This window comes from Seriola lalandi, unplaced genomic scaffold, assembly GCF_002814215.2.
Source record: "Seriola lalandi dorsalis isolate HSWRI2012SDOR001 ecotype SW California unplaced genomic scaffold, Sedor1 jcf7180002054279, whole genome shotgun sequence".
In the NCBI taxonomy this organism is placed as follows: domain Eukaryota; kingdom Metazoa; phylum Chordata; class Actinopteri; order Carangiformes; family Carangidae; genus Seriola; species Seriola lalandi.
The window spans coordinates 133,825-161,607 of record NW_019524832.1 but is presented as its reverse complement, the minus strand read 5'-3'; the positions used below and the strand labels follow the sequence as shown (position 1 = coordinate 161,607).

Here is a 27,783-nt window from a genome sequence, read left to right as displayed (position 1 = left end):
TGCAAAAACTCAAGGACACACACACACACAAACTGTGTAGTGAGCAGAAGCAGGCCCCACCCCACTGAGCATCTGAAACAGAGTGCTGTCTGGTTTTTGTTCTCAGCAGTGGCAGCGCTGAATGCTGGCTGAATGCTGGCTGAAGGCTTGAAAGCACAAAGTACCTGCATGTGTGGGTAGGCACCACCGGGAAGAATTGATTATTTGCTCCAAAGACACTTTCCTCTGTGCGTCAATGACCTCAGTCTAATATAAAGTGTCTGTTTATTTCAGTGAAATTCCCCTATTTTCACTGCTCTTTAATGAATTTGTAAATTCCTCAAAGAAGCTCAGCTATGACGTGTGAGTTTGACAGTAACTTACCTGATGTGTTTGAACATTGTTATAATCATTAGCCAGAGTGATATTTGATTTTTGAAAGAAATGTCATTTATTTTTTGGGCAGTGAGATAGAGGAAAAAGAAAAAAAGGAAGCTGAATGTACAAAAAAAATGCATAAAAGCCAATTACGGATGAAATGATGAGTACATAAAAGCAGAGAGAGAGAGAGCTGCATTTTAAAATCAGACACCCTTTTCCAAGAGAGTCACACATGAGCTGCTTCCATCCTGTCCGTCAGCATTCGCCAGTGAGGCTTTTCCTAAAGGCCAGCTTTGGACAGCTGGAAGTAAGAGATTGGAGCTTTCGCAGGAATCCCTCTGTCTTCAGTGTCTTATGAGGCACAAACACTCAGAGCTCAGTCTGGCTCTGTGGTGTACAGTAAGCAATAACAACTGGAAGTCTGCAGGGACAAATGTGTAAATTCTTGGAGGATTATGTTCTTTTTGATAATACAATGTGTTGAATCTGTCAAAATGTTTAGTTTGTTAGGTAAACATCAATTTCAGTGCTTAAAGAAATGGTTCAACATTTTGGGGAAAAACAATTATCCTGCTTTCTTTATGAGATTTAGATGAGAAGATTGACACCACTCTCATGTCTGCGCATTAAGTACAAAACTGAATCATGGGGGCAATTAGCATAGCTTAGCATAAAGTCTGGAAACGGGGGACAAACGAACACACTGTGAGTTGCATGCATCTTGAAACGGCTGAAAAAAGTGACTGTCAAGAAAAAGTTATACCAGGAAGCTTTATCTAAAACAACAAATTGAACTTTTGACACAGACATCCATCTGTGTCCCTTGCTTTCATTCTTTATACTAAGCTAATATAATCATGTCCTGGCCCGGGTCCCATAAAGCACAAACATGAGATAGGTACAAATCTTCTCATTTAACTCCCAGAAAGAAAGCGGATAAGCTTATTTCCCAGAAGTGGAACTCTTTCTTTCAAACATTAACCGATCCTAAGGTAATTCTGAAGGGTCACAAAAACTGTAATTTTCACTTATCCAGTGAAATATCTCAACATCTACCATTAATGCATTGGCACAAAAACCAATGGAAACATTGTTTCCTAGATGATGAATCCTAATACCATTATTGATCATCAAAACTAACCCCTAACCTTATCAGCAAGATAGAATTAAAAAACATTTTCCAGTACTTTGGACCAAGTATAGTGACATTCCTATGAGCCTCAGCTGTACTCTAGCTGTGTTTACTGCTAATTAGAAAGTGTTAGCATGCTGAAGCTTAAGCCCTACTCTGATAATAAAAACAATACAATTAAACTACTTAAGAAAAAGCAGAAATTATAATTATTCTTGTTTACCTCTGTGCGTCCTGTAGCCTGTGACAGAACGCTGTAAGTATATATCTCTTTATTTTAAGGGAGAACTGCTTCTTGGTTGACACATGACATGATTTGGTTCAAATACTGTATATACTATACTTTTCCACATTCTGTGCCTGCCTGTGTGTGTGTGTGTGTGTGTGTGTGTGTGTGTGTGTGTGTGTGTGTGTGTGTGTGTGTGTGTATGCTGTTTGTATTCGGTGATTCAAAGATCATGTTGGAAACCACCTTTCTATAGCAGCCAGTGACCCAACACCACACTAAATATATCAGGGACAAACTTAGAGTCTGGGACGCTTTAACTGCAGTCTTAATACCGTAAACTAGCTCAGGTCTGAAGTGAACATCTAATCTGTGCACAGCAGCGCTAAAATGTCAAAAATAGGATTGTTGGCGTGACAGTTTGCAAAGACTTTCTCTACTAACGCCCCAAGCAACAACAGCTGCATTATTTTGTGTGAGTCGTAGTGAGAGAGATATGAGATCGCAATGCTAATTTCAATATGAGCTTAGATATTTTGAGGACAGTTCGGCGAGACATATTTTGATCCAGTGGAGACAGCCTCCTTAGAAAAAAAAAAACAGTTTTGTTTCTTGTCTCTCTGCTGCCCATTTAGCATTTCCTTGCTTACAAGACTTGTGATTTCAGCTTGTGAGGTCACGTGATTTGAGAAGCTTTGTGTGAGAAGGTTTTTTGCTGTAGGTTCCATGCAGAGGGGTACCACTGCCTTGATTTCAGACTTGTTCTACCTAATTTTCCAAGGAAGCAGCAGGAGAAACACCTTCAGGGGCTTATTTAATTTGCAAACAATTTGAAAACCAAAGGCAAGGCATTTTGTGCCCTGCAGTGCTGATTAGCAGCTAAGCGGTATATCCTCATTGCCGTCTTTCTTTTCCCCTGAGAGCATTTACATATATAGAGATAAAAAAAGTATGCATAATATTACCTTTGATACACTATCATTACTGTCCATAGCAGTGAGAATGATCTGCTCTTGCCAGGGTTGTTTTTTTTCTGTTTTTGAAGAGCTTTAATATGAAAATGCAGGTGATAAAACATTACCACACATCACATCTTGTATGTACTGTATGTAACTCAGTGATTGACAAAACGTAAAACTCTCTGATATGGGCCGTTCTCCACAGCATTGAGAGCACTTGCAGTAAAAACATTGATTGATTCTTTTTGCAGAAGTTTTTAACCCTGACTCATTGCTGCTTATGAACATTTCATTTATTACTGGTCATTAATGTATTCATTGTAAATGTGTAAATATAATATCACAATTAGTGTGTCTCTTGAAAATCATTTGGTCCTTATAGCCGGCATAGCACAGTGAAAGAACATCACAGATTCACGTCACAGTTTTAACGCAGCAGCTGTGATGATGTTACACACACACAAATCGACTCAAGTTGGTCCGCGGCTTTGATCAGGACTGAAATACCTCAGCAACTAGCAACTATAACGAGATGGATGCAGTTTTGTGCAGATATTGGTGATTCCCCGATGATGAAGCCTTTTAACTTTGGTCATCCCTGTCTCAACCAACTATTGGATGAATTACAGTTCAATTTGGTGCAGGCTGTGTTCCTCTCAGTATGAATGACAAAAACTTAGGTGAACCCTTAGCTTTTCTTCTAACTCCATCATCACGTTTATGACTAAATACCAAGAAGACTAATGACATTTCCATCAACCTCAGCTGTACTTGTGTTTAGTGCTTATTAGAAAATGTTAGCATGTAAACACAGATGGTGAACATGGTAACGTGATTCCTGCCAAACATCAGCATGTTAGCATCATCATTGTGAGCATGTTAGCTTGCTAACGATTTAGGGCTAGTACTGCTGTGAGGTCTGCACCCTCACAGGGCTGCTAGCTGCCCATGACGCTCAGTCTTGTTTATTAAAAGATGCCAAAGAAGAAAGGTGAGGGGGTTTTGAAACTGAAATGCTGTTTCATACCAGGTGTTTTCAGTGTCCATTCATGTGTTTCATTGAGTCTCTAAGGACAAACAGAAGGGACTGTCAACACCAGGCTAGTTGATGTGGCTGTGCTGTGTGTCTGCTATAAATTAGGTCTTGTAATGTTTTCTGTGGACCACATGAGACCTAGCTTGTCAAAGATAATGGCCTTCCTGATAATGAAGAAATAGCTTCCTCTCATATTTGGCTTTCTCTCTATAAAGTAATAGAGTTAGTACCAATCAACAAAGCGTCACACACCACTGCATTATTTTACCCTTGTGCTTTTCCAAATTCCACTCTTTTTATTTAATTCATTTGACAGTGGAATTTTCTGTTTGAAAGCATAAAAACCTCCCTAAACTAATAATTTCATTTTGTTATCTGGTAGACATGCATATTTCTGATAGGCCAGCCAATTGTGTGGCTCCCTTCAGTACTACCAGGTGGCCTGTGTTCAAAGGCACAAAGTGTACAACCACACACAGAGCAGTGACTATGAGGCGCTAAGAGAAGCTGCTGCTACTCTACATGACGCCACAGTATACAGACATTCTGGAGTTGCCTCGTACCACTTCTTAAAATACAGCATATCACTGACCTCTCAGACCTAACATCATCAGTTAGGCTTGTTGGGCTCATTGGGTAGATCTACATTCTTCATCTCACGAGAAAAAAGGAGTGCTCTAACTTGTCTACTTTTAGCTAGACAGCAGTAGTAGTTAATAATTCCTGGTTTCGAGGTTTTTGAGGTATTCCTAAATGTGAATCCAGTCAAAGTTTAAAAAAAGAACAAAATCTGCCCCGAAATAAAAAGCTGTGTGAATACAAGAACCCTTGTGATTCATAGCCTCACTTCTAATGGCATCTGGCGGAGATGTGGCTCATTGTCATGCATCCCATGGTGCTATCTGCCTGTGGTCCGCATGCAGTGCTCACTGATGTGAGCTACACCAAGCCTCTACTTGGGAGAGGATCGAAATGAAAACACTGTTCACTCGATTTGCAAAAACCATGGAATATTTGCTATTCAAGTTGCCCAAGTTATGGATGTAACCACACAGTTGAGTTGAAATGCAGATAAAAAGTCTCAGCATTCACGTAGTAGAGAGGAAATAAATAGGAAGAGACATCCAGCAACTGTCATAATTCACTTTTTTTTGCAGGTTGAGTATGAATTGTTGTTGTAGTGTATTTGTGATACTAATGACAACTCTGTTAATGAGCAGTGATTCATATCTGCACATTTCTAAGACGATTGATGTACTTTGTAGAACTACAGAGCTTCCATCCAGGTGAATTTCTGCATTAAATCTGAGACTACTGTTACATTCAGACGAAATGTATACTTGCATGTGGAAAAACTGCAATCGGAATGAACTATTACACAGAAAATTGCTGCTTCAAGATACTAACAGATATGTGTGTTTGAATTACTCTGTTAGTGTACGAAGCTATCATTGCACGAGGACATTATTTCTTCCTAATCCTCCGATTGCCTCACACCATGAAAACTATATTTTTTCTCAGCCCTGCAATCTCAGAGTGTATCAAGCAGAAATGTCTGTCAGCTTTTGTGAATGTGACATTTTCTTTGTTTCATCAGAAATCTAGTTAAATGTTGTAATGTTAGTAGCTCAGAGTTTTCTCCTCTGGGCTTCCCTCTTATTTAATCAGGCACTATGACAAAGAGCCCACAGATATTTACAGCCTGGATGACTTGTTGCAAGAGGAGCGAGGTTTACAAATTCACACTTTAAGGCTCTCCACCAAACACTTGTGCTGGTTGGCAATGAGCCATTTCTCTAGGTGGAGCAGCCACGGATTAAGTGCCTTGCTTATGGGCATATTGACAGTTCTGGAGTGAAAAAACAACATTTTTACTTACAGTAAAGTCTTTATTCATTGTAGATCGCTCTCTTTTGTTATTTGCTGTAAATTATTCTTTTGTCACATTCCTGGGCCTGGCTAAAATTAAATAATTATTATGTGGTTGCAGTGCCAACATGTAGGCTCCTGTGGCTCAGGAGGTAGAGTCATCCCCTAATCAGACGATTGGTGGTTCGATTCCTGGCTCCTCTGGTCTGCGTGTAAAAGTGTCCTTGGGCAAGACACTGAACCTGTTCCATCAATGTATGAGTGTATGGTTGAATGGGTGAATGGGGCAAGTATTATCTGTAAGACCAGAAAAGTGCAAAATAAGTGCAGTCTATCTTATCTGAGGGTGTTATATTGGGTGAACTTCCTTTTTAAAAACATGCATAGGCTACTAAATATGACAATGATTCCCACCTTGGTGCACCATTCCCACTCTACCCTTCCAACACAGATGCAAGTCAGCACTTTAAGATGATAATCACTGATTCATTTAAAATCCAGTGCCCTAGAGTCAAGACACAGAACAATACAAACTGTGTAACTGTTCAGATCTTTGTGGACTGCTCTGACTGTACACATGGGGAGGATTCACAAGGAGTACTTGCTAGTAGGATAAATTCATTGTTGGTTTTGCTTTTTTCATGGGATTTTGCCTGTGATGTGCCATTCCACATACAAGCTCCGTCACTTACCCTGATTTTTCTCTTTGCTTTGCAAACTTTAATGCCTCCAACACTATAAGCTACTGTATATCTAAAGCTAAGGACCTGCTACAGCAGTATAGAACACAAAACTGATTTTCCTATTTATTCTGAAAGCATTCCCAAAAGAGTTAGACTCTTCTACAGCCAAAGACTCAGTGAAAGAAGCTGTCACTAAAATATTATGCTTCATATTATTTGTTCCTTGGCACCATGTGTCTGCCAAAAGCCTATAGTATCTGATGGAAATCACTTCTTATCTCCCGTGCTGGGCTGGCACTGCTCTGCATATCTCTCTCTCTCTCTCTCTCTCTCTCTCTCTTTTTCTCTCTCCTACTCTGTGTGGGTGTGGGATGGGGTGGGATGGGGGGGTACTTGAGGGGTGGCTCAGGAGGTAGAGTTGTTCCCTAATCAGACGGTTGGTGGTTTGATTCCTGCCTCCTCTGATCTGCATGTAAAAGTGTCCTTGGGCAAGATACTGAACCTGTTCCATCAGTGTATGAGTGTATGGTTGAATGGGGAAAGTATTATTTATATGTATATATATATGTGTGTGTGTGTGTGTGTGTGTGTGTGTGTGTGTGTTTGTGTGTGTGAGGGAGAGAGAAAGAGAAAATTTAATACCTTTTCTTTCCTTTCGCTCTCACTGTGTGACTTAACTCTGCTATGGATCACAAAGGACGAGCTTCAAGCTGAATAAAGAGCAGCGTCATCATGAAAAGAACATGAAACCTCGAAACGCTCACATGAATGTTTGAGATTTTTTATTACCTATCTTTTCTTGCTCTTCTTCGTATATGACAGAAAAATAATTGTGACTTTCATTACAAATAATAGCTCAATTACTTTCAAATTAAGATCATCAGTGTAAATACAGCATCATATTAATTTTAATTAATTAATCTATATTTTAAATAATCAGGAAAACAGGTCAACAGGATCTTTTGCCTTCCAGTCCCCTGTGTGGTTTGGCGGGAGCAGGAATCCCAGAGTGTCTCTTTAAAACAGGTGGTCTTTGGAAATGCAGGTATGAGTTACACATGCTGCAGATGAACAGGGTTGTGTAGATGCCTGGCAGACATGTCTGGTCTCCAAACACTCACCCAGCTTCCATGAGATACCAGAGTCAGGCTGGCGCCACCGTCTCCAGCTGGGCTAAACAAGATGAGCTGGCTAGCTCTTCCACACTCAGAGGTGTCTCTTGTCATATTTACAGCCCCCCCTTAACCCTCCTTCTCTTCAACAAATAGCATTACATCACTGACCCCGTTTCAGACCACATGCAAAGCACAGCACATAGCCAATTACATTTCACCAGCATTTACTGTCACTTGAATTTGCACCTGCCCCACATTTACTTTGCAGTGCTTTGGGATTAACAGAAGCAGGGAATAATGAGAGATTCTCAGTGTATTTATTGTGGATTTGTATGTGCATAACTTGGCATATCATGACAGGCGGTAACAGCTGCTGGAGTATGCAGTACACTCTGATGGAGGACGTGATGATGAAACCAGGGTGACCTGATTTATTGGTACACAAGCGTCTGCAGTGGAGTCACAGGAAGTACTTCCATATAGATCTTCTGGGCACTTGACATGGGAGGCACAGAGGCCTCGCTCTCTAAAAAAACAAAAAAAACATCCCTGCCCCATCTTTCACAAGTGGGCGGAGGGTCTAAAATAAAATCAGCTGTCACTATCTGCTCGTTGGACAGAGGTGGACACATACTACTGGAGCTGGTCTCCAACATTGACTGGGATTTGCTTTTGGCTGGGAAAGACCCTGCAGGCCAGGGGTGCAGTGGCCTTCGTGTGGGATTCTACCTGCTGAGTTCATATTTTTATAATTCACTATATCCTGGTAGGTAATGAATAATGAATAGAGTGGTGATTGTCTCTTTGTGTTGAGTGTAATATTATGAAAATATGTGAATGATTTTGGCTCATTAAATTATATTTTTATGGTAATAATTCTGCATGCAAAAGAAATGGTAATACATTATAAAATGTCTTTTTGATATCTGCAGAGAAAAACATTGAAGACTGGCAGTGAATTCTTAACTGTACATTAAAATTCATTAACATTGTCCTCATGCTGAGTGCACTTCCACTGAAAAAAACAGGGATAAACTATAAATCTCATGTCAGGCCTGCAGGAAAATAAACTGTGACTGAAACACTAAATTAACTGATTATTTTGGCTTGAGGAGAGATTAGATTTATTCTATTAACTAATTTCAAATAGATGGAGTGCTGTTTGTGCCAAAGCCGTTTACCTCTAGGTGTTATCTCGCTCCACTTCCATGATGCCAGGAAAGCCATGAAATGAGGAATAGTGAAGAGTAATTACAAATAAAGGCATGAACACAAGGTTATCAATGCAGGGTATTTAAGAGCTTTTTGGAAAGGAACGCCTTGACCTCCCAGCTTTCCTCTTTATTTCACTGAGAAACATGACCCTTCATGGTTAAGTTTAAAATAGGCTTGATTTATTTTTGCAGATACATGGCGCCTAGATTACTTCACTTTCTTGTTATTTGAGCTCTCAACCCAATCTGACATGTCATGAGATAGCCTCAGACTGTTGACAGATTTTTCTGGCCACAAATTTTAGTTCCTAGCACAATAATTTACAGTCTGTGAGTCTCTGCCCTCAAGTCCTTGAAAGGAACTTGCTGCAGTGCAGAGTTTTGCACTGGTAAATATTTCAATGCCGAAATAGATTTGAACTTAAAGATATAAGTAATTAAAACAGTCTAATTTTAAGAGTTGTGTAATAATAAGTTGTCCTTTATCTGTCTTTTATGATCTGATTGTTTTACTCAAACATACCCACCATTCCAAGTCTAAAATAGATTAAAAAATTTGGGTTTTTTGATGTTTTGATTTGGTGTTTCATTCACTCAGTACTTTTTTTTCTACTTTTTTTACTTTTCTTTCCCTGTGCTGCCAAAAATAATATTACAGATGTGAAATATCATCTCATGCCAGCAGTCTGCCAGCTTTTGCTGACATTATTCTCTGATACTACATGAATTCAATATACACATAGTTTCAAATAGCGTTAGTTCACCACAGAGCAGGGCAACAGATGAAAATTTTCCTCTAAAGCCGTTAGTCTTCAGAGTAATGGATAGTGTCATGAAGATTTTGATGAACATCAAACAGTCTGTATTCATATTTCATTCTCTTATTTGCATCAGCACATTTATATCCACAAAAACTGAGGTGTGAATACTTGAAATTCACAAACAGAGACAAAAATGTTGTTTCAGCAGAAACTGGCCAGATATTAAGTCTGTGGCTGTTGGAAGAGTTTATAATCTCACTGGCTGTTTTTGCAACACATAAAAACACTCTAGGTTAACGATAATGTTTTTTTGGTTCTGGACTGTTGACGCAGCTCCAGACATAAACTCTCATAAAGTCTAATTATGCCTAAAATGGGAAACGTAAGTCCAAATCGCAACTAATCCCACTTCCATGATGATCCCCTTCATCTGACAATACTTTTCCATCTTGATTGGGAAATGCATTGGAAAAGGAACCCTTTAAAGGTCCCATATTTTACACTTTTATGGTGCTTTATTTGAGGTTTTAATATCCATAAGAAGATATATTTGCAGTTTTAGGTACCATCTCAATATAGTTTTACATCTCGTCTCTCACATTTCTCCCTGGAGCTCCTCAGGCAGGGTGTTTTGTGTCAATCTCTGAGCCTCTCTTCTGATTGGCTGACTGTTTTCAGAGTGACGTATGGCCAGGCCAACCACAAGTAATGGATTGCGGCCCTATCACTGTTAAAGCTCACCAGTAAATGCAAATGTTGATGGTCAAATTCTTGGTACCGCTGTGCCTTTTGCCTCCTGAAATCGACCAATTGTGCAGCGTTTCCTTGACATTTTTCTGTCTTGTTTCTTGCTAGCACAGCAATGGAATTACCGTTTGGCGTTGTGTTGTTAATTAAGTTAAAACAAACAACAACAAAAAAAGTTGGACAGTGGGTCCAGGTGAGCTGTGCTGGTGACATGGCCGAGGGCGGAGACTGTTTCATTGTGACATCACAAAGTTACAGAAGTCCCAAAGATTCATTTTACGGCAGAGTTCCAGAGACATCTCTCTGTGAATTGAGTATTTTGATATTTTCACAGTAATTATAAAGCACCTAGACCTGCTTTATAGTAAAAGACATCTATATCTACAATATGGAACCTTTAATAATAATTGATAGGAGTGGTAACACTGATTTAAAGTACACAAAAGCTCAATGCATTGAGCATTTTTAGGAGATTGACAAACAAGCACCCGGGGCACAATGTTATTGAAGGAATATATTCCAGTATAAAACCATCAGTTCAGCAGTGTCAGATGTTAAGGTGTGGACCAAACAGACAACTCACACAGCTGTAAATTAATACACACCCTTTTAATAAACCCTGCACATCCTGTGAGGCAGTGAATGTCAGGAGACAGGTGTGTAATTGATTTAAATAATGTCCCTGTAGAGTATTTTAAAGACGTCATTCACAAGAGCACCACCTTTGCTATGTTAGCACCTTGAAAGCATTACTGTTGCCCACATTTTGTTGCTTTTGTGAATATTTACAAACTGAAGCAATATCACAAATTTGACAAGAAAATCAAAATATTTTTAATACCAGACTGATGCTTTTGTATGCCTTTAGTTTTAAAAAACTGATGATTAGTATGCAAATAAGTAAAAGGTTCTGACACCCTTTGCAGTGCTTTAATTGCATGTGTTTGCACCAGTAAATCTTGTGTGCTACCTCTTAATAATTGGATGACACTTAATAACACAAGAAGCAATTTCTGTAACAATTCATTGGCTATTTGTGCTGCAGCTGCTGGCAGCGCAGGTTTAACCAGGGCAGGACTTCCTGTAAGCTTTAAACCAGAGGAACCGGATTCACTCTGTGGACTCAGAGGTCATCCCACTGACCAACTGTGAGGCCATGTACCAGGCAGCTGTCTCCACGCGAGCAGACAACACCATCCCCAGCAGGGTACTTTAGCTTGTGCATGTATTGTTTCGGATAACACATGTAGCTACAGTACCTGCCAGGGCTGACTGCACTGAAAAAAACATTTGTATAATTAGAAGCCAACTTTCTAACGGTTCATTTTAATGGTTTGTTTGCTAGCTGAGTATATCCAGGGTTGCACAGTAGCTGAGCTGCACTGAGATGGTATTTTCACCATTATTGTTAGTGTTGTCATGCAGTTATTAGTGGAGGTGATGACAGTTTTGCAGCTGGGAAAAGGGGGTCAGCAGTCTTGCACATTTACATGTATAAATAGAGGGGAAACCTGAGACTACCCTCACAAGGCAGAATATAGAGGGAGGCTTCAGAAAACAGAAAACATTGTTGGCTTTACTTTGAAAGAACTCTCACACTTCTTTATGTAAATTTGAAACAATGACATAAGCAGAATATTATGAGTTTGTGTTCATGTCTGTCTCCAGACAGAGAAACCGCATATAGCATTAGCTGCACGTTTATAACAGCGACCTGTGTTGCATGCATACCACACAGAATAGCCCTATGAAGCAGCAGTTTGATTTCGGGTCATGTAGGAGTGAGCAGCAGCTAATGATATTTCCTGCTTCATTAGGTCATGGAGGATTCTGAGGTCTGTTCCTTGCCTGGGGGACTTGCCAGTGTGAGGAAACAATTTCAGACTCAGGAAACAGCAACATCACACAATGTAACTCAGTTCCATTTTCATCAGAGAACTGTGCAGGTACATATATATACCTTCATCAGGCTAATACTAAGAGCATGAAAGAGATGACTGTGGTAAAATGACAATAATGTTTCTTCTGACCTCAGCTGGTTTCTGTTTGAACCATTTCATTTTGCTTTTCATCCGTCTGCATCAGCTTTGCAAGTAAAATACATACTTTTTAGGTTGGCTATTAACACTGGGGCTGCTATTATATCTTACCGCACTAATAACAGAGCAGAGTCTGTGTGTTTAGACATTACTTGACTGTTTTCGGGAAAACCTCCGGGAGAATTGTATAACACTAATATTGTAGCTCCATTCGATAGAACTTAGTAAAGTAATGGAAAAGAATGTATTATTTTGTGCTATGGCACAATATGATTGAACAACTTGGCATGTTCTTTGTCATCTTGACTCCATGTGTGATTAGTCATTTTAAACTGCTGCGAGCAATCTGGTCCAGCATCTTCTCTGCATGGTATTCAGGCGTGTACTATGAAGCTTTGGCTGGTGGAGAAAATTGGAGTGGAGTAAGCTCACATCTGTGGCTATGATGAGGCAAGGGGGTGGTGGTGTAATGAAACAGAGAGAGTCGTTTGTGTGAGTGCCTGCATTTGTGGCAGACACACATTCCCTGTGTTTGACAACCACTGTCTTCATCTTCACAGGAAATGTCAAACTCAGAGGTGACAGTGTTGAGCAGCAGCAGGCAGGTCATCCCAGGCAGTCAGCAGCTAAACTTCAACCAAGAAATGATGGTACCAAACACATCCTGTCACTGTGTTTCTGCAGGCAGGCAGGCTTTGCTAATGAGCTAAACACTTAATTGCCTGTTGAGTAAAAACTGTAAATGATTGCAATCAATCACATTTGTGTAATTAATGTTTGTTTAGTAGTCTTTGACAGTTTCGGCTGAGATTTAAAAACATTACATTATGAGAACATGTGCAGCACTTGTAGGGTATTGCTGACTAGTTCAATTTCTGTATTTTCTACCCTTTCTGACCTCTATTACACACAGGTGTCATACAGCGACAGTAACCTGGCATCCAGTTATGAAAACCATCAAAATGAAGCAGGTGGGATGTTGTTAAGATATTTTTATTCTCTGCCATATTCACTGTCACTGACTATACATTTAAGGCCTCCTTTATACATATGTCTTTGCTGACTTTTAGAAGAGGAGTTTCCCAGGTACACTACAAAAGAACTGAGGGATCGCTTTGAAAGAACAATAGAAGAGGCCGCTCCACAGAAACCAGTAAAGGTAAGCATTTCCATTTCATTTGAGTTAGGCAAAATAACTGAAAAAATAAAGGGTGAGGATATTTCATTTCAGTTAACTGGGATTCAAGATATTCATAAAAGTTATAATCCATAAGATTTTAGTTATGGTTTATCACGGAAATACAACAGAAGAGCAAATGGTGTATCTGTTTACAGACAAACTGACATTGATTTAACATATAAGGTAATAAAAAAATAAAACCATGATCTGATTTCATGCTGCAGACAGTCTTCCACACAACAGCAAAGGCTGGTAACCTTCATGGGGTGCCAGAAGTGTGCAACCTGTTGCTTGCAACTCTTCATCTAACAGTTCTGGATGCTCCTTATTATTCCATTACATCCTGTAATCCTTATCCTTTGTCCAAAAAATCACAAAAATGACAATTATCTTGCTTTGTGGAGAAATACCTTTCATCCATACATGGATTGTTTCCTCCCCTGTGTGTGTGAAGGCATTTTAAATACAGTGTGGGAATGGTGGACAATGAATGGTTATTGCTGCAAAAAGCCACCCATAAATAATGTCAAACACAAGCTTTGTTTTCCTGAAACTCTTAAGGATTATAACTTAATATATATATATATATAACTCATCGCAGTGATTTGTTTGTGACTACAAAAAGCATATCAAGAAAGCAACTTATTCATACAGTACCATTAACCTTGGACTGATAGGTGTTTTTCTATGTAAGATTATTTATGTTTTATGATCTCATTTTTACACTTTATCTGTAATTGTTAGAACAAGGTGAATTGTAACGCACATATATCTCTGCCACGGAGTAATGTGATAGAGTTATAGTTATTTACCCATAAATATCGTTTTTGTTCCTTAAAAAGATTGGACGTGACATCAGTCGATCTAAGTGGTCCTCAAATGTGACACAAAACAACACAGTGACTAGTGAGATCTATGAGGCACCAACTATTGAGGCAACAGAAGTCACAACAGCCGCAGAGATGGATTATGAGGACTTTCCACCCCCACCGGCTGACGATTCTGATTATCTTCCACCCCCGCCCCCCGACTTACTACAAATACCATTAGACAGTCAAAATATTCCAGTGAACCATTACTCACCTGAGCCTCCGGAACCAGAAAACCTCTCCAAATACCCAGTCAACAGAGAAGCTTACCTCAAGCAGAAGAGTATGAATGAGCTGAAACGTCTTTACAAGCACATTCATCCGGAGGTCCGCAGGAATATTGAGAAAGAGTACTGTAATGACAACAATGAAACTGAGAACAACCACTTAGAGAGCCAAGAGTACATGTATGAGGATGATGGTGGTAGTCCCGATGAGTTCAACGATGAACAATACGTGGAATGGGAAGAGATTCTCCCTGGGGAGGTGCAGGCGATGCGTTGGATGTTTGAAAATAAGCCGCTGGACACCATCAAAGATGAAACTCCTGATGAGGATGATGACGACAAGAAAATAAGTCAACAGGAAATAATTTTTGGAAAAGACGTGAGACGCACAGCTTGGATGTTTGAGACCAAGCCGATGGATGAGCTCGGTTCACAAAACACCAACTCGACAGAATACAAAAACAAATTCAACAAAGGAGATGTCCGTGCTGCAGCATGGTTGTTTGAAACCCAAGCTATGGACACTCTAAACAAAATGCATAAGGAGGAGGATTTAACAAAAGAGATTGTGTTCACAGAAGAGGATGGAAATGCTACAATTTATATGATTGACAATAAATACATGGAAATCCTTGGGCACACTGAGACAATTGACGAGAGTCACCTGCTGAGTCTAAGGGCAGTGTTAGAGGAAATTGATGGAGAAGTGAAAACTGTAACAAGTACTTTTGACACTCAGTTTAAATGCATCATTATGGGACAATCAAGCCAAATGCTGGAGATTAAGTCTGTGCGCAAAATTGAAACTGAATTGGAAAACTCCATTGCTTCACGTTGGCTTTTCGATACCCAACCCCTGGACATGACAAACAGAGAACCTACAGCTTTGAAACTAGTGTGTAGTCTTTCCATGGAGGACAGCAATAAAGGAGACTGGGGCAGGTGGTTGTTTGAGATAAAGACATTAAATTCTCTTGATGAGTGGGAAAGCTCACAGATGGAGAAGAAAGAGATCATCGGAGCGGATGTTCGCAAGCACTGCTTAGTTTTTGAAACACAGCCAATGGATTCTCTGAAGGATGACTCCAATGCCAGACCTCAGTCTATTGAAGAAATTATTGGAGGCAATGTTAGATCTGCGAGACACTTTTTCGAAAGCAGCCCTCAAACAGCCAGAAAGAATTGCCCTGAGGTTGGAAAACTTAAAAAGGCAACAGTAAATGAAGAAATGAAAGGGGATGTGAGACACCAAAAGTGGCGCTTTGAGAGTCAACCTCTAGAACACATAAGAGAGGAGAAGAAAGAGGTTACAAGAACTGTTAATATTGACGACGACCTCACACAGGAGGATGGCACAAGCTGCAGAGCAGATGTTCGTAAGAATTGCTGGGTATTTGAGACACAGCCAATGGATACTTTAAAAGATGATTCAAATACTCCCCAGTTGACAAAAGAGGAAATTGTTTCAGGTAATGTGAGATCAGCCAGAAATTATTTTGAAACAATTCCAACCGAGGAGTTGAAAGAGCTTGCAGAGGTGGGCAAACTGAAAAAAACAGTATCACTTAATGAGGAAAAGGGTGATGTAAGACATCAGAAATGGAGATTTGAAAGCCAACCCCTGGAACATATTAGAGAGGAAAAGAAGGAAGTCATTCGAACAATAGACCTGGAAGAAATTGATAAAGTGGATGTCTCAAACTATAAGCAAATCTTTGAGAGCACAGATATAAACAGGAGGGATGAATCTCAAAAGATTCTGATAGAGGGTGTAAAATCTGGCTCTGTGAAATCAAATAAAAACCTGTTTGAGTCTACTCCACTTTATGCCATGCAAGACAGCTCAGGCCACTTCCATGAGGTGAGAACAGTGCGACGTGAGGAGGTTGTAAAAGGAGACGTAACAACCTGCAAGTGGATGTTTGAAACACGACCAATAGACCAGTTTGATGAAAGCATGAATGAATACCAAATCATCAAGGGTATTTCCAAACAAGAAATAGAATCTGGTGATGTTAAAACCGCAAAGTGGTTGTTTGAAACACAGCCTCTTGATGCTATTAAGTACTTCAGCAATATTGAAGATGAAGAAAATGTAGAGACAAGTACAACTCATGATGTAATGAAGGGTGATGTGAAAACATGTAAGTGGCTTTTTGAGACAAAGCCAATGGATGTTCTGTATGAGAGAGCAGAGTTGAAGGGGGACAATGAATCTGAAGAAACCCATAAGGGAGACGTCAAAACCTGCACATGGCTCTTTGAGACACAAGCGCTTGATGCTATCCACGATGAGACAGAGACCATTCTGAAAACATGCACAGTGAATCAAGAGGACATTAGAGGAAAGGATGTAAGGATGGCTTGTTTTCTCTTCGAGACTGAGAAACTGGAGAACCTCACAGGGGAGGAGACAGGTTCTTTCAAGTGTGTCACGGAGATAGACATTGCATCTGGAGATGTGTCAAGGATGAAGTATATTTTTGAAAACCAAACATCCGATATCATGACGTCTACATCTGAGGAAGTGATGCAAGCGCTCAAGAGAGTTCAGACTGAGGATATTCAAAAAGGGAATGTGGGGAACTGCAAATGGCTCTTTGAAAACCAATCCATTGATACGATACATGATAGCCAAGAGGAATCGTTGAGCAGCCGAACAGTGAACGATGTACAAGGAGGAGATGTAGATAAGGGCCGTTTAATTTTTGAGACATGCTCCTTGGATAAAATCCACGAGGTCTCCTCAGAGACAGACACAGAGCTGATGAAAATGCAAAAAATAATTCGTGATGAAGATGAGAAGGGCGATGTGAGAAATTACACCATGATGTTTGAAACTCAGCCCCTCTATGCAATTCAGGACAAAGAGGGCTATTACCACGAGGTCACCACTGTCACCAGTGAGGAGGTAACACGAGGAGATGTAGTGGGAACCCGTTGGCTGTTTGAAACCAAGCCTCTTGATGCCATTAAGGACACAGATGAGGTTTATATAATCAAATCTGTCACACAGCAGGATGTGCAAAAAGGAGATGTCACCTCTGCTAAGTGGAAATTTGAGACACAACCTCTCGATAGGATTGCTGAAGAAAAGAAGGCTTTAATTAAAACGGTTGACGATATTCAAGGAGGCAACGTTTGGATGAATAAACATCGTTTTGAGTCTGATGCCCTTTCACAGGAATCTGTTCGAACGGTTAATGTGAGTGAAATACAAAAAGGTGATGTTAGGACTGCGAAATGGAGATTTGAAACCCAGTCCATCGATAAAATAAGAAGCATGAGCTCTGAAAATCTAATTGAAACAGTTAAAAAGGAGGAGGTTGCAAAGGGAGATGTTAAACATTCAGTCTGGCTCTTTGAGGAAAATCCTCTTGACCACATTAAAGAGGTTGATGAGGATGAGGATACAACCATCACTCAAGAGGAGATTCCCAAAGCGGATGTAAAGACAACAACATGGCTCTTTGAAACAACACCATTTGACGACTTTAATGAGACAAAAACGGAGAAGACTGAAATCCTGGGCAAGAGTGTCAAGGGAACGCTTGAGGAGCTTTATAGTCAGAAAATGGTGAAGTCGAAGGGAGTACTCATTGAAGCTGATGAAATTGGCGATGTTAGGATGGCAAAATACCAGTTAATGAATAAGCAGGCTCCGGAGATTCAACGAGAGGAAGTCATCAGGGGAGATCTGCAGACTATTATGATGAACCTACTGAACAGACAGGAAAGAAATGAGCGGCAGATAGTTATAGATTCAGAGGAGAAGGGTAATATCACCTCAACAGTGCAGCAGCTATTCAACCAAGAGAGAGACAGCAGTATTGAAAGGGAGGAAATATTACAAGGTGATATTCAGGAAGCTATAAACAATCTTTTCAATGGGGACGGTTCAGCGAAACATGGAATACTTATCCAGGAGGATGAAAAAGGAGACGTACGGATGACACTATATTCCCTTCTCAACAAGCAGGAGAATGTTAATGTTGAAAAAGAAGACATTGTAAGAGGGGACATAAAGAGTGCTCTTCAAAGACTGTCCGGCTCAGATAAGACCGATCAGACAGTGAAGATAAAGGTAGATGACACTGAAAAAGGAAATGTCAACTTTTACTCCACATGCATTGAATCTGGGGCACTCGACTATCTTAAACAGCTCCATTTAGAACCTGATGAGACTTCACCTGACACGGCAGAAAAAGAGAAAATTGTTGGCGGTGACATCAAGGGCACAAAACTTATCCTCGGCCGTAATCAAACGCAAATTGAGCGAACAGTCGAGGATGTTATACCCGGTGACGTTCACAACACAGTTAAAGTTTTCATGTCAGAGCCAAATCTCTCATTAGAGGGACTCCAAAAGGAGGAGATAGTCAAAGGTGATTTAAGAGCTGCTTTGAATTCATTGTCTGAATCAGTGAATCAGACAGTTGTTGTGGAGAAAGAGGAGGTAGTGAAAGGTAACATACCGAAAGCGCTGCAGTGTCTCAAGAAGGCTCAGAAGCAGTACAAGGAGGTGGAGAAGCCAGATATCATACCAGGAAATATCAAAGGGGCTCTGAGATCTCTTGAGAAATCTGCAACATCCAAAGCTGACATTGTTGTCGAGGATTTAGTTGCTGGAGATGTGAGGGCCACGCTAAAATCTCTGGAGCTGGCAAAGCAAGCGGTGAGGGAAGTTGAAAAGGAGGAAATAGTGAAGGGTGATATTCACACAGCATTGCAAAACCTGCAAGATGCCTCCAGTGAAAGGAGAATGTGTCAGCAGGAAATAGATGTGCAGGGAGACGTCAGAGGAACAATTCAGCTCTTCATGGAGCCTCCACCGTCACCGAGGATGCAAAGGAGCCCAAGCCTTGAGGGTGACGTAAAGGGTGATATCAAGATGTCAATTAAATCATTATATGAGACACAGGAGCAAACCCAGCTGGAGAAAGAAGAAGTGATAAAGGGTGATGTTAAAGGCACTATTAAATCGCTGTTGAAGACAGCACAGCGTGAAACGCCCAAAGTCAGGCAGGGAGCATACAGAAGAGTTCGAGTCAAGCAGAGCCCTCCAGTTAAAAACCTGAATCTTGATGCACAGAGGAACATACAAAAGATAAAAACAGCTAATTTAGTTGAAACATCAAAAGAAAATCATTCCCTCTGTAATGAAACTGAAACTGTTGCAGCAAAGTCATGTACTGTGGAGCAGTCTGTTCAGCAATCAACAACTGTGGTGGAACATAAAACTATTACCCAAAACCACGGCATCAAAACAGTAAAGACAGAGTTTCGTAATCTCAAGTCCAAACCAAAGGGAATGATAAAACATGATAAAACCAAAGTGAAAACTGATGTTTATGTCTTAAAACCACAAGTGCCCGAGCCTGATTTGCCTCTCCCACCTCCACCTCCACCAGTGGAAGACACTGACCTTCCTCCTCCTCCTCCCACTCCACCTCCTCCTCCTCCTCCTCCTCCCTCTGTTGATTCTGACATTGATCACCTTCCTCCTCCACCACCACCACTCACCAGTGAGCAGGACTTCCTCCCACCTCCTCCATCTCAACAAGAACTGGAGAGTATGCCAGCACAGGCAATTCATCCTTCACCAGCAAAAGCGAAAAAGATGACAGTTAAAAAAGTGAAAGCTCCGGCATTACACCCAGTCCCGAAGCTGGAGCATAAAGTTGACTTCAGTAAAACACAAAAGGTGGAGGTAACATCAGAGAGAGTGGTAGAAATGAGCCAGAACCAATCGAAAACAACAACACATACATCAAAGACTGTTTCATGTGAAATCCCTCCACTGCCTGAGTCTCCACCACCATTAAGGAAAGTTTACATCTCTCCTGTGAAATTCACCCCTCCATCTTCTCCTCCTCCCTTCATGAGAGGTAAAATGAGCAAATTTAACACCGCTTTGATAAAGGCGGAAGAAAGCTATCGGAAGCTGAAGGAGGAAAACACACCCCCCACCACTCCAACTCCCAATTACATACATGACTCAGTTACTGCGGCTTTTGAAATGCTTTCCACCAAAGACATAGAGCAGTCAAATAACAATACATCAGAAATCCCAGAGCAGGGAAGTGAAAAGAATCTTCATTCAGACTTACTACCTTGTGATTTATCCAAGCATGTTGTTAATACCACTCATGGCAATAACTGCGTCAGTCATGAGAAAATACTCACCGATTCTATGATTATATCTGATGCTCAACAGCAAATTGTCTCTAATGAGACTTCTAAGGTTGTCTCCATTCAAAAGACTTCATCTGTCTCAGCTGTTCGACAGATGCAGACAACGACAGAGAAAACAGTTTCTGTTTCCTCCCAACAGTCTGCTGCGTCTGTCATTGCTGACAAAGTCCAGACCCTAAACACTGATGTTGCAAAAGCAGAAAACATGACTGCTGATATAAAGAAAAACGCTAAAAATCAGAAAACAAAGGGCTCCAACAAATCTGAAGATAAAAAGAAAGACGAAATGCATTCTGATAAAATCCCTGTTCAAGTAGTGAAACCTGAATCTGCTGTCACAACTGAGGAGAATGTAAAATCAAGCAAATCACAATCTGAGAACAGGAAGACAAAGGATAATACAACACCCGAATTAACCAGAAAAAAAGAAAATGTGACTTCAGACAAAGATGTAAAGGAGTCCAAATCACCACAGCGTGATAACAAAAAGAAAAATGATCATTCTCCTGCCAAGAGCCAAGAGAAGGTTTCTGATAAGCCAATGCAAATAGAAAAGGAAGCTGCCAATACAAATGGAAAAACAGGCAAATCGAACCAAAGGGTGAAAAAGAATAAACAGGAAAAGCAAGCAGAGGTAAAAATGTCCAGTGAGAATGAGAAACAGAGTGTTTCAAAAGATCTGAAGGTGGAAGTGATGGAAGCTACTGAAGTGAAAGTGATCAGTGAACCTAAAGAAGTAAAGACAGAGTTAAAACAGGGGATTAAGAAAGTTACTCCCTCTCCTGCTACTGCCTCAGCGCCTGCTGTTACTGAGATCATAACTGACAGCCAAGTAGAAACTCCAACTCCCACAAAGAAGAAAAAGAAGTCCAAAAAGTCTAAAGGGGGTGCACAGCCAGGTCAAGCTAAAGGTACTTCCACAGAATCAAAGGCAGAAGCTACAGAAACCAAGACAGTAACGTCTGAGAAATTCCATCAAACTCAGGAAACAATTGCAGTTTCTCAAATTCACAAAAGTATAAAAGAAGAGTACGTTCAAGTCAAGAGAGAGGTCATTACCACTGAAGGCAAAGACCATCAGAATTCCCAGCAACAAAGAGGAGTTCAAAAGCATGTGAAGGCATCTCACAAGAAGAAAGGAATGGCAGCTATTCAGCAGAGCACAGAGGAACCAACAGAAGAAAGTAGGGATGTTCCAATTACAGTGACAGGCGAGTCAGAACAAAATCAGCTGGTCAAGTCCACAACAGGGAGAACAGAGGACTCTCAGAGCCAAGAGGTCCAAGTGTTAATCTCTAACATCACAGAGACACAAAGAGTTTCAGAAAAAAATGATTCTAAGTCTTTGAAGACTCTGCTCAATACAATCCCTGAGTGGCTCATAAGTCCAGAGAGAAAATGTGAACTGGAGGGATCTGTAGTGGAAAGCAATGCACATAAAAATGAAGAAATTCTCTCATGTGTGAGCGAACTCGCAGAGGCTAAACTAATGCATATAGAAAATAATGAGACTGTGGAGAAGCATGAATGTGAGGCAGTTTCTGAGAAAGGCATCTCTGGTGGGGCAACACCAAGAATATCCAAGATCAGTATTGGTTCTGCCAGAGTTGAGAACCAAATAAAGAAAAAGATCTCTCAGGAAAGAAGGAAGGATGAAGTGAGTCAGTGCAAGTCTGTTGACCTTCGTGCTCCCTCGCCATCACTGAGGATGCGTTCGCCATCGCCGACATTTATCACCATCGAGTCCACACGAAGAACTGACTCACCCCAGAGGGTAACTCCATCACCTACCCTGCTGCACAGGCCGCCCACCCCTCCCACGCCACCGCCGCGCAGGTGTGACACCCCGACATCACGCCTCACTAGAATCACACCTTCTCCGACTTTTGACCGAGCAGAAAATTTGGCACGACTGAAAGACACGACAGCCAAGCTCTCACGTGGCGTCACCCCACCGCCCCTTCTTCCTCCCCAGCAGATCTCAGAAAAGAAATCAGGGATTGTGGAATCGCCTGCATCATTTCATCGGCAAATCAAAATCACATCCCAAGTTGTGGAGGCTTCAGAGACGTCACTTGCAACAGAAAAAGACAAAAACAGTTCATCTGAGGAGGCCCAGCAGACACATGTAGGAGAAGATCAAGCTAATATTTCTGAAAGTTTGAATGCAAATGAAATACAAAGGAAGTCTGAGACCCACACGCCATTGTGTCAGAATGACCCAGATATTGTTGACGCTTCAGATGTTTCAGAGCAATCATCTGCATCTGTCAAGAAAAAGAGAGAATTTTTTGAAGAGGCACAAAAGGCTGAAATTAATAAGACCTATGTGCGAAAGGAGCCCATTGCTATCCCTGAACGACTGGGCCCAGACATGGAGGAGTGTGAGGAAGAAAATAAGAACAAAGAAAAGAATGAGGTTCCCAGAGCAGACTTGTCTAGTCTTGTAAACAAATTTGAATCACCAGAAGAGAAAATATATATCAGAAAAGAGCTTATCCCACTTACAGAGTGGCTTCATGATGACGCTGAAAGCACAGATTGTGACAAAGAGAAAGTAGACATCAGGGAGCAGGGAATGCCAACTTTTGACATCCAGGCTATTAAAAATGTTTTTGAACTGGGTGAGCAAAGTTCCTTATTCAGAGAGGAGAAAAAGGATCAGGAGGAGCCTGTGTCAAGCCTGAGTGAAACAACAGCAGACACTTCAAAGCGGGAAAGTCCTCAAGAGACAAAGGGAGGCTCACGGCAGAGCACCCCCCTCCCTTTGCAGAAAAATGAGCTAGAAACTGTGCCAGCAGAACCAGCAGCCTTCTCTGAAACCAAATCAATCACAGAACATTTCTCAAATGTTGATGAGTTTGGTAACAAGGTCACTGGAACAAGGACAGCTGTCACTGAGCACTCTGAGAGTGTGTCAACCAAGCAGGCTCCTTTTTCCTATGCTGATGCAGTCAAAAGAAAAGCTGCAGAAGTGAAGCGAGCAGAAACATATGATGAAGATTCTACCGAGAAGCTGCTGAGGAATTTCCACAAAACGTGGACAGAGAGTGAGACAGTTTTCAAAAGTCTTGGCTACACCATTTCTGAAGAGACGACATCACAAGTTGTGTCGCATCAGACGAAGATTGTCTCATCTGGTAAAAACTGTACAGCATGAAACAACAGAACCTAATGGCATGGACTATGGATGGGTGTGGCTATATTTGTTTGTGCTATGTTGCAAAAGCTGAATTTCAAATGAATTCTGTTAAACAACAACTGCTGACACTAACCAACACGTCTTCAGCTCGCAGCTCTGTGAGGCTTTAGTAAATGCAAACATGAACATTAACGTGCTTACATTGGTAATGCTAACATACAGATATTTATGCTAGTTTGTCAGCATGCTTACATCTGCTAATTAGCACTAAACTCAAAGTACAGTCTGGGCTGATTGGGAATGTCATTGGACGAATGAAAAATCTGACCTGACAGTTGCAGTGCTGGAAAAGTGAAGTCATTACAGTTCATCCTGAACTGTTCATCCAACTGCTAATATGGCTAAAACAAATTTAAAGTCAAATTAGTTTTTTTTTAGCTCAAAGTATTCTTTACACATTTGAGTTTGAAAGTTCATTCTTGACTTTGGGAACAGCTTTGAACAAGCTTTCAATCACACCCCGTGGTCTTCATCAGCAAATGGAGTTTGCTGAGTTCAAGGACGCTGCCAGTTAAATCTGATGCCAGTCATGTGAGGACAAATGCACCAACTCCATTCAGTAATAAACACCATGAGATTCACTTGAAAGCTTTTGACAAAAAGTAAGACAAAAGTAGACCTTGATGTCCATCATTTTGCTGAAGTTTTTGTCTATTGTTTGTGACAGAGATGATGTCATATTCAACATAATTGCTCTGATTGGTTCAACTGGTCATTAAAAACACTGACTCCATACCATATTTTCAATAGGTGGTCAATTAGCTCAGAGAATGAGGCCAGCATGTAATGTACCTTTCCAGCAGGGATATGACAGTATACAGTCTGGTGGCTGAGGGTTTGCAAACCCTACCAAATTGCAGACAAGAGATGCATGTATATTTGTGCATGAATGAATAAAACAAAATCCTGAGGAATAACGTGAACCATTCCCCCTGACGACCATTGTCAGTGTTTAAACAAATGAATGAGCTTGTTACACTACCTTTTCAAATGCAAACATAATCTATTCTACGGCTTTGTATTAGCAAGATTAACCATAATAAAAACTGGAAGAAAAGCTGTAGCTCATTGTCGCATTGTGAGACAGCCCAAAAGAAAATGCTTTGCACATTGGATAAATGAAAAAAAAAAAAAAATCTCACAATTTGCATTTTATCTCTTTCCAACAGGTGCGAGTTCCGAAGTCGGAGCTCTGCACAGTATGTCGGAGGAGGGCTTATCCGATGGATGCTCTGATAGTGGACAAAAAAAAGTACCATAAATCCTGTTTCTGCTGTGAGCACTGCAGAAATAAATTAAGGTAAATATGGCACTCATGTGGTACAATGGATTCTTTGAACATTGCAATAGTAATTAGTTCATTTCTTGCTGTTTTGATGAAAACATAATTGTAAAAAAAAAGAAGAAAAAGAAAAATCATGTTTATATGTGGTGCAGCTCTCAACAGAACATTATTCTTTTGTCTTTAGCCTAGGAAGTTACGTCTCTCTCCATGGACACTTCTACTGTCTACACCATTATAAACAACTTCTCAAGTCCAAAGGGAACTATGATAATGGACTTGGGCAGAAACCTCCCTCAGGAAGTGGCGGACCTTTCCCCTCAGATGAGAAACTTGAATGGAGATATTCCATGAGCAGCATAAGTTCAGTAGACAAAACACACAGCGGTGAAAACGAAATGACAAAAACACTTGATGAAAGCAAACCACACTGTAACAAAATATCTGTAGTTTGGCCCCCACAGGCCGATCCCCCAAAGAAAGCCTTTAAAATAGAAGAAGACATTCAGCTAACTAAACCGCAGTGGCCCCCTCCAGACAATTCCCCCAAGTCACCCAAGCACCAACACAGAAAGGCAGTCCCCAGAAGTGTCCTTTGAAATCAATTCACTCAAATACACAGTTTAGTCAAATAAATCCAAAGGAGAGGCACACAAGAATGAATGGTGGAATAAAATACTACCAATGAGCTGTCCTGTAGGTACATTTAAGGAAGTGTTTGGTTGAAAGTCATGCGGATAAGTGATTCAAAAGCGAACATGACACGTGAGGATATGACCGGAAACTGTATATAATTGTAAATGGTGTGGAAAAGCAGGTTGCGTTAGTAAGTAGGTAAGAGTAAGTAAGTAGAGAGATTTAGATAGATGTGGACAAAGTGTGGAAAGTGGATTTAGACATGAAGTGGTGTGCCTTGAACTGACAGGTTTATCCCATGGTTACATTTTCTTTCACTTCATTTTATATATTTACTTCCATTTAGTATTTGACACAAAGATTGGATCACATTTGACAAAATTTAGCAAGTTAAAGGGACGTGGCTTTACATCATGATTAAAAAAAGTATGATTTGGATTGATATTAAATCTTAATCTACAGTTTATTCTACAAATCCCACTGCTGTTGAAACATAAAGGCGTAGTAATAGTATAGCATAGTCTATATCTTCAAAATGTAATTTGGCCGAGTTTCTTTTTCACCCCTTTTCTTTTATTCTAACATTAATTGGTTTATTGTACTATTCAGTCAGTTTTTTTGTTACTGCATGCCGGTGCTGTTCTGCTGTTGTATCATTTTGTCAGGACTTTTATCAACTTAACATATCAACATTTTTGCATTTGTTTTTTGTTTTTTTTTTTAGCACCTGGTGTGCAGACTACTAAAAGCATCTTGGAATGATTTTATTTATAATATTGAAAGTATATAATATAAACACGTGAATTGGTGATAATGTTTGTTTTGGACATTTGTATCCTATTTTGAACAACAACTATTTTGCAATGAAGAATTTTATTTTTTAGATTAGACAGTTATACCTTGCTTTGTACAAGAAAATTCCTGATTCTGTCATGCTGTCAGGCTGGTTCACTTACTTTACTGCTCATCTAAGAGCAATAAAATGTTGAATTTCATTGTTTCATTTGTCTCTTTGAAAGTCTATGGCCTACTTTCAGTCTAGCACCAGTGTACTATATGTGTCGCTGCATCTCCACTCCATCCACATCAAATACAAAGACGCAGTACAGCCCCTGAGCTTGTCAGGTGTGTATCTGAAAGACGCCGCCTACGCCAGACAGGGTCAGGTCAGCAGATCCCTTTCACTCCGTCAGTATAATCTCCTTTAGAAGCTATCCCAACCCTGAGGGGGATTTTGGAGCTCTATCTGCAGGTGTAGCCTACAGTAGACCAGACAACCACTCCCGTGGAAGAGAAAAATGGAAATTGAGCATTAAAAGAAAGGCAGATGAGCGGCAGCAGCAGAGAAAGGGAAGTCTTAAATAAAATTTTACAGCCAGTCTAAAATAAGCTTATGACCAAATGTGGCTACTCATCCTCTTACAGCTCCTCACTGTGGACATCCATGAGCTTAGCTAACAGTCCGCTGTGTTTGACCACCTTCACAACTGCAAGACAATAGGTATATTTTTAGTTTCTACTGAAAGATTAGAATTTTAACGTGAAGAAGAATATTAAGGGTAAAATGAGGCTCTGCAGCAGTTAATATTGAAAGCAGGGACACATAAACAGGTTATTGTGTGATGCATTTGCCTTATATATTACTGTTATATACTGACACTATATACGCCTACTGGAAAATTGCATAGCGCACTACACAATATACACTTAAGCACTTTAACACTTTTATATCTATGTATATTTTCTCTTTCAACTTTTATCCTTTACACTCTATACTGTTTCTTATATTCTAATTCTTTTTTTTTCTTATTGTAATTATTATCCTTTATTGCACATGAACTTTTTAGCACAGTCTCACACTTACAGTCTGGAACATACTGAGTTTTTAGGATGAGAAGATGCCCTGTATTCTTACAAATAAACATATTAATGAAACGACAAAACACCTCATTCCAGCTGCTCACACTTGTTTGGCTCATCCAGCTCTTCTATCTGCGGACGGTTTTCCAGCTGGACAGTTAAGGAGCGGGATGTGTGCTGTGCTGTGAAAA

General features: G+C 40.4%; 1 protein-coding gene across 1 annotated transcript; it reads left to right on the top strand.

Moving 5' to 3' along the window:
* The first annotated feature begins 7,991 nt into the window (after positions 1 to 7,991).
* Positions 7,992 to 26,727, top strand: xirp2b (xin actin binding repeat containing 2b). The gene is made up of 9 exons (XM_023405559.2): positions 7,992 to 8,146; positions 11,148 to 11,309; positions 11,920 to 12,048; positions 12,702 to 12,791; positions 13,055 to 13,112; positions 13,212 to 13,300; positions 14,164 to 23,752; positions 24,984 to 25,114; positions 25,284 to 26,727. The coding sequence occupies exons 2-8, from the start codon at positions 11,259 to 11,261 to the stop codon at positions 25,073 to 25,075; spliced, it is 10,098 nt and encodes a 3,365-aa protein (XP_023261327.1). The 5' UTR covers positions 7,992 to 8,146; positions 11,148 to 11,258; the 3' UTR covers positions 25,076 to 25,114; positions 25,284 to 26,727.
* Positions 26,728 to 27,783: the final 1,056 nt, after the last annotated feature.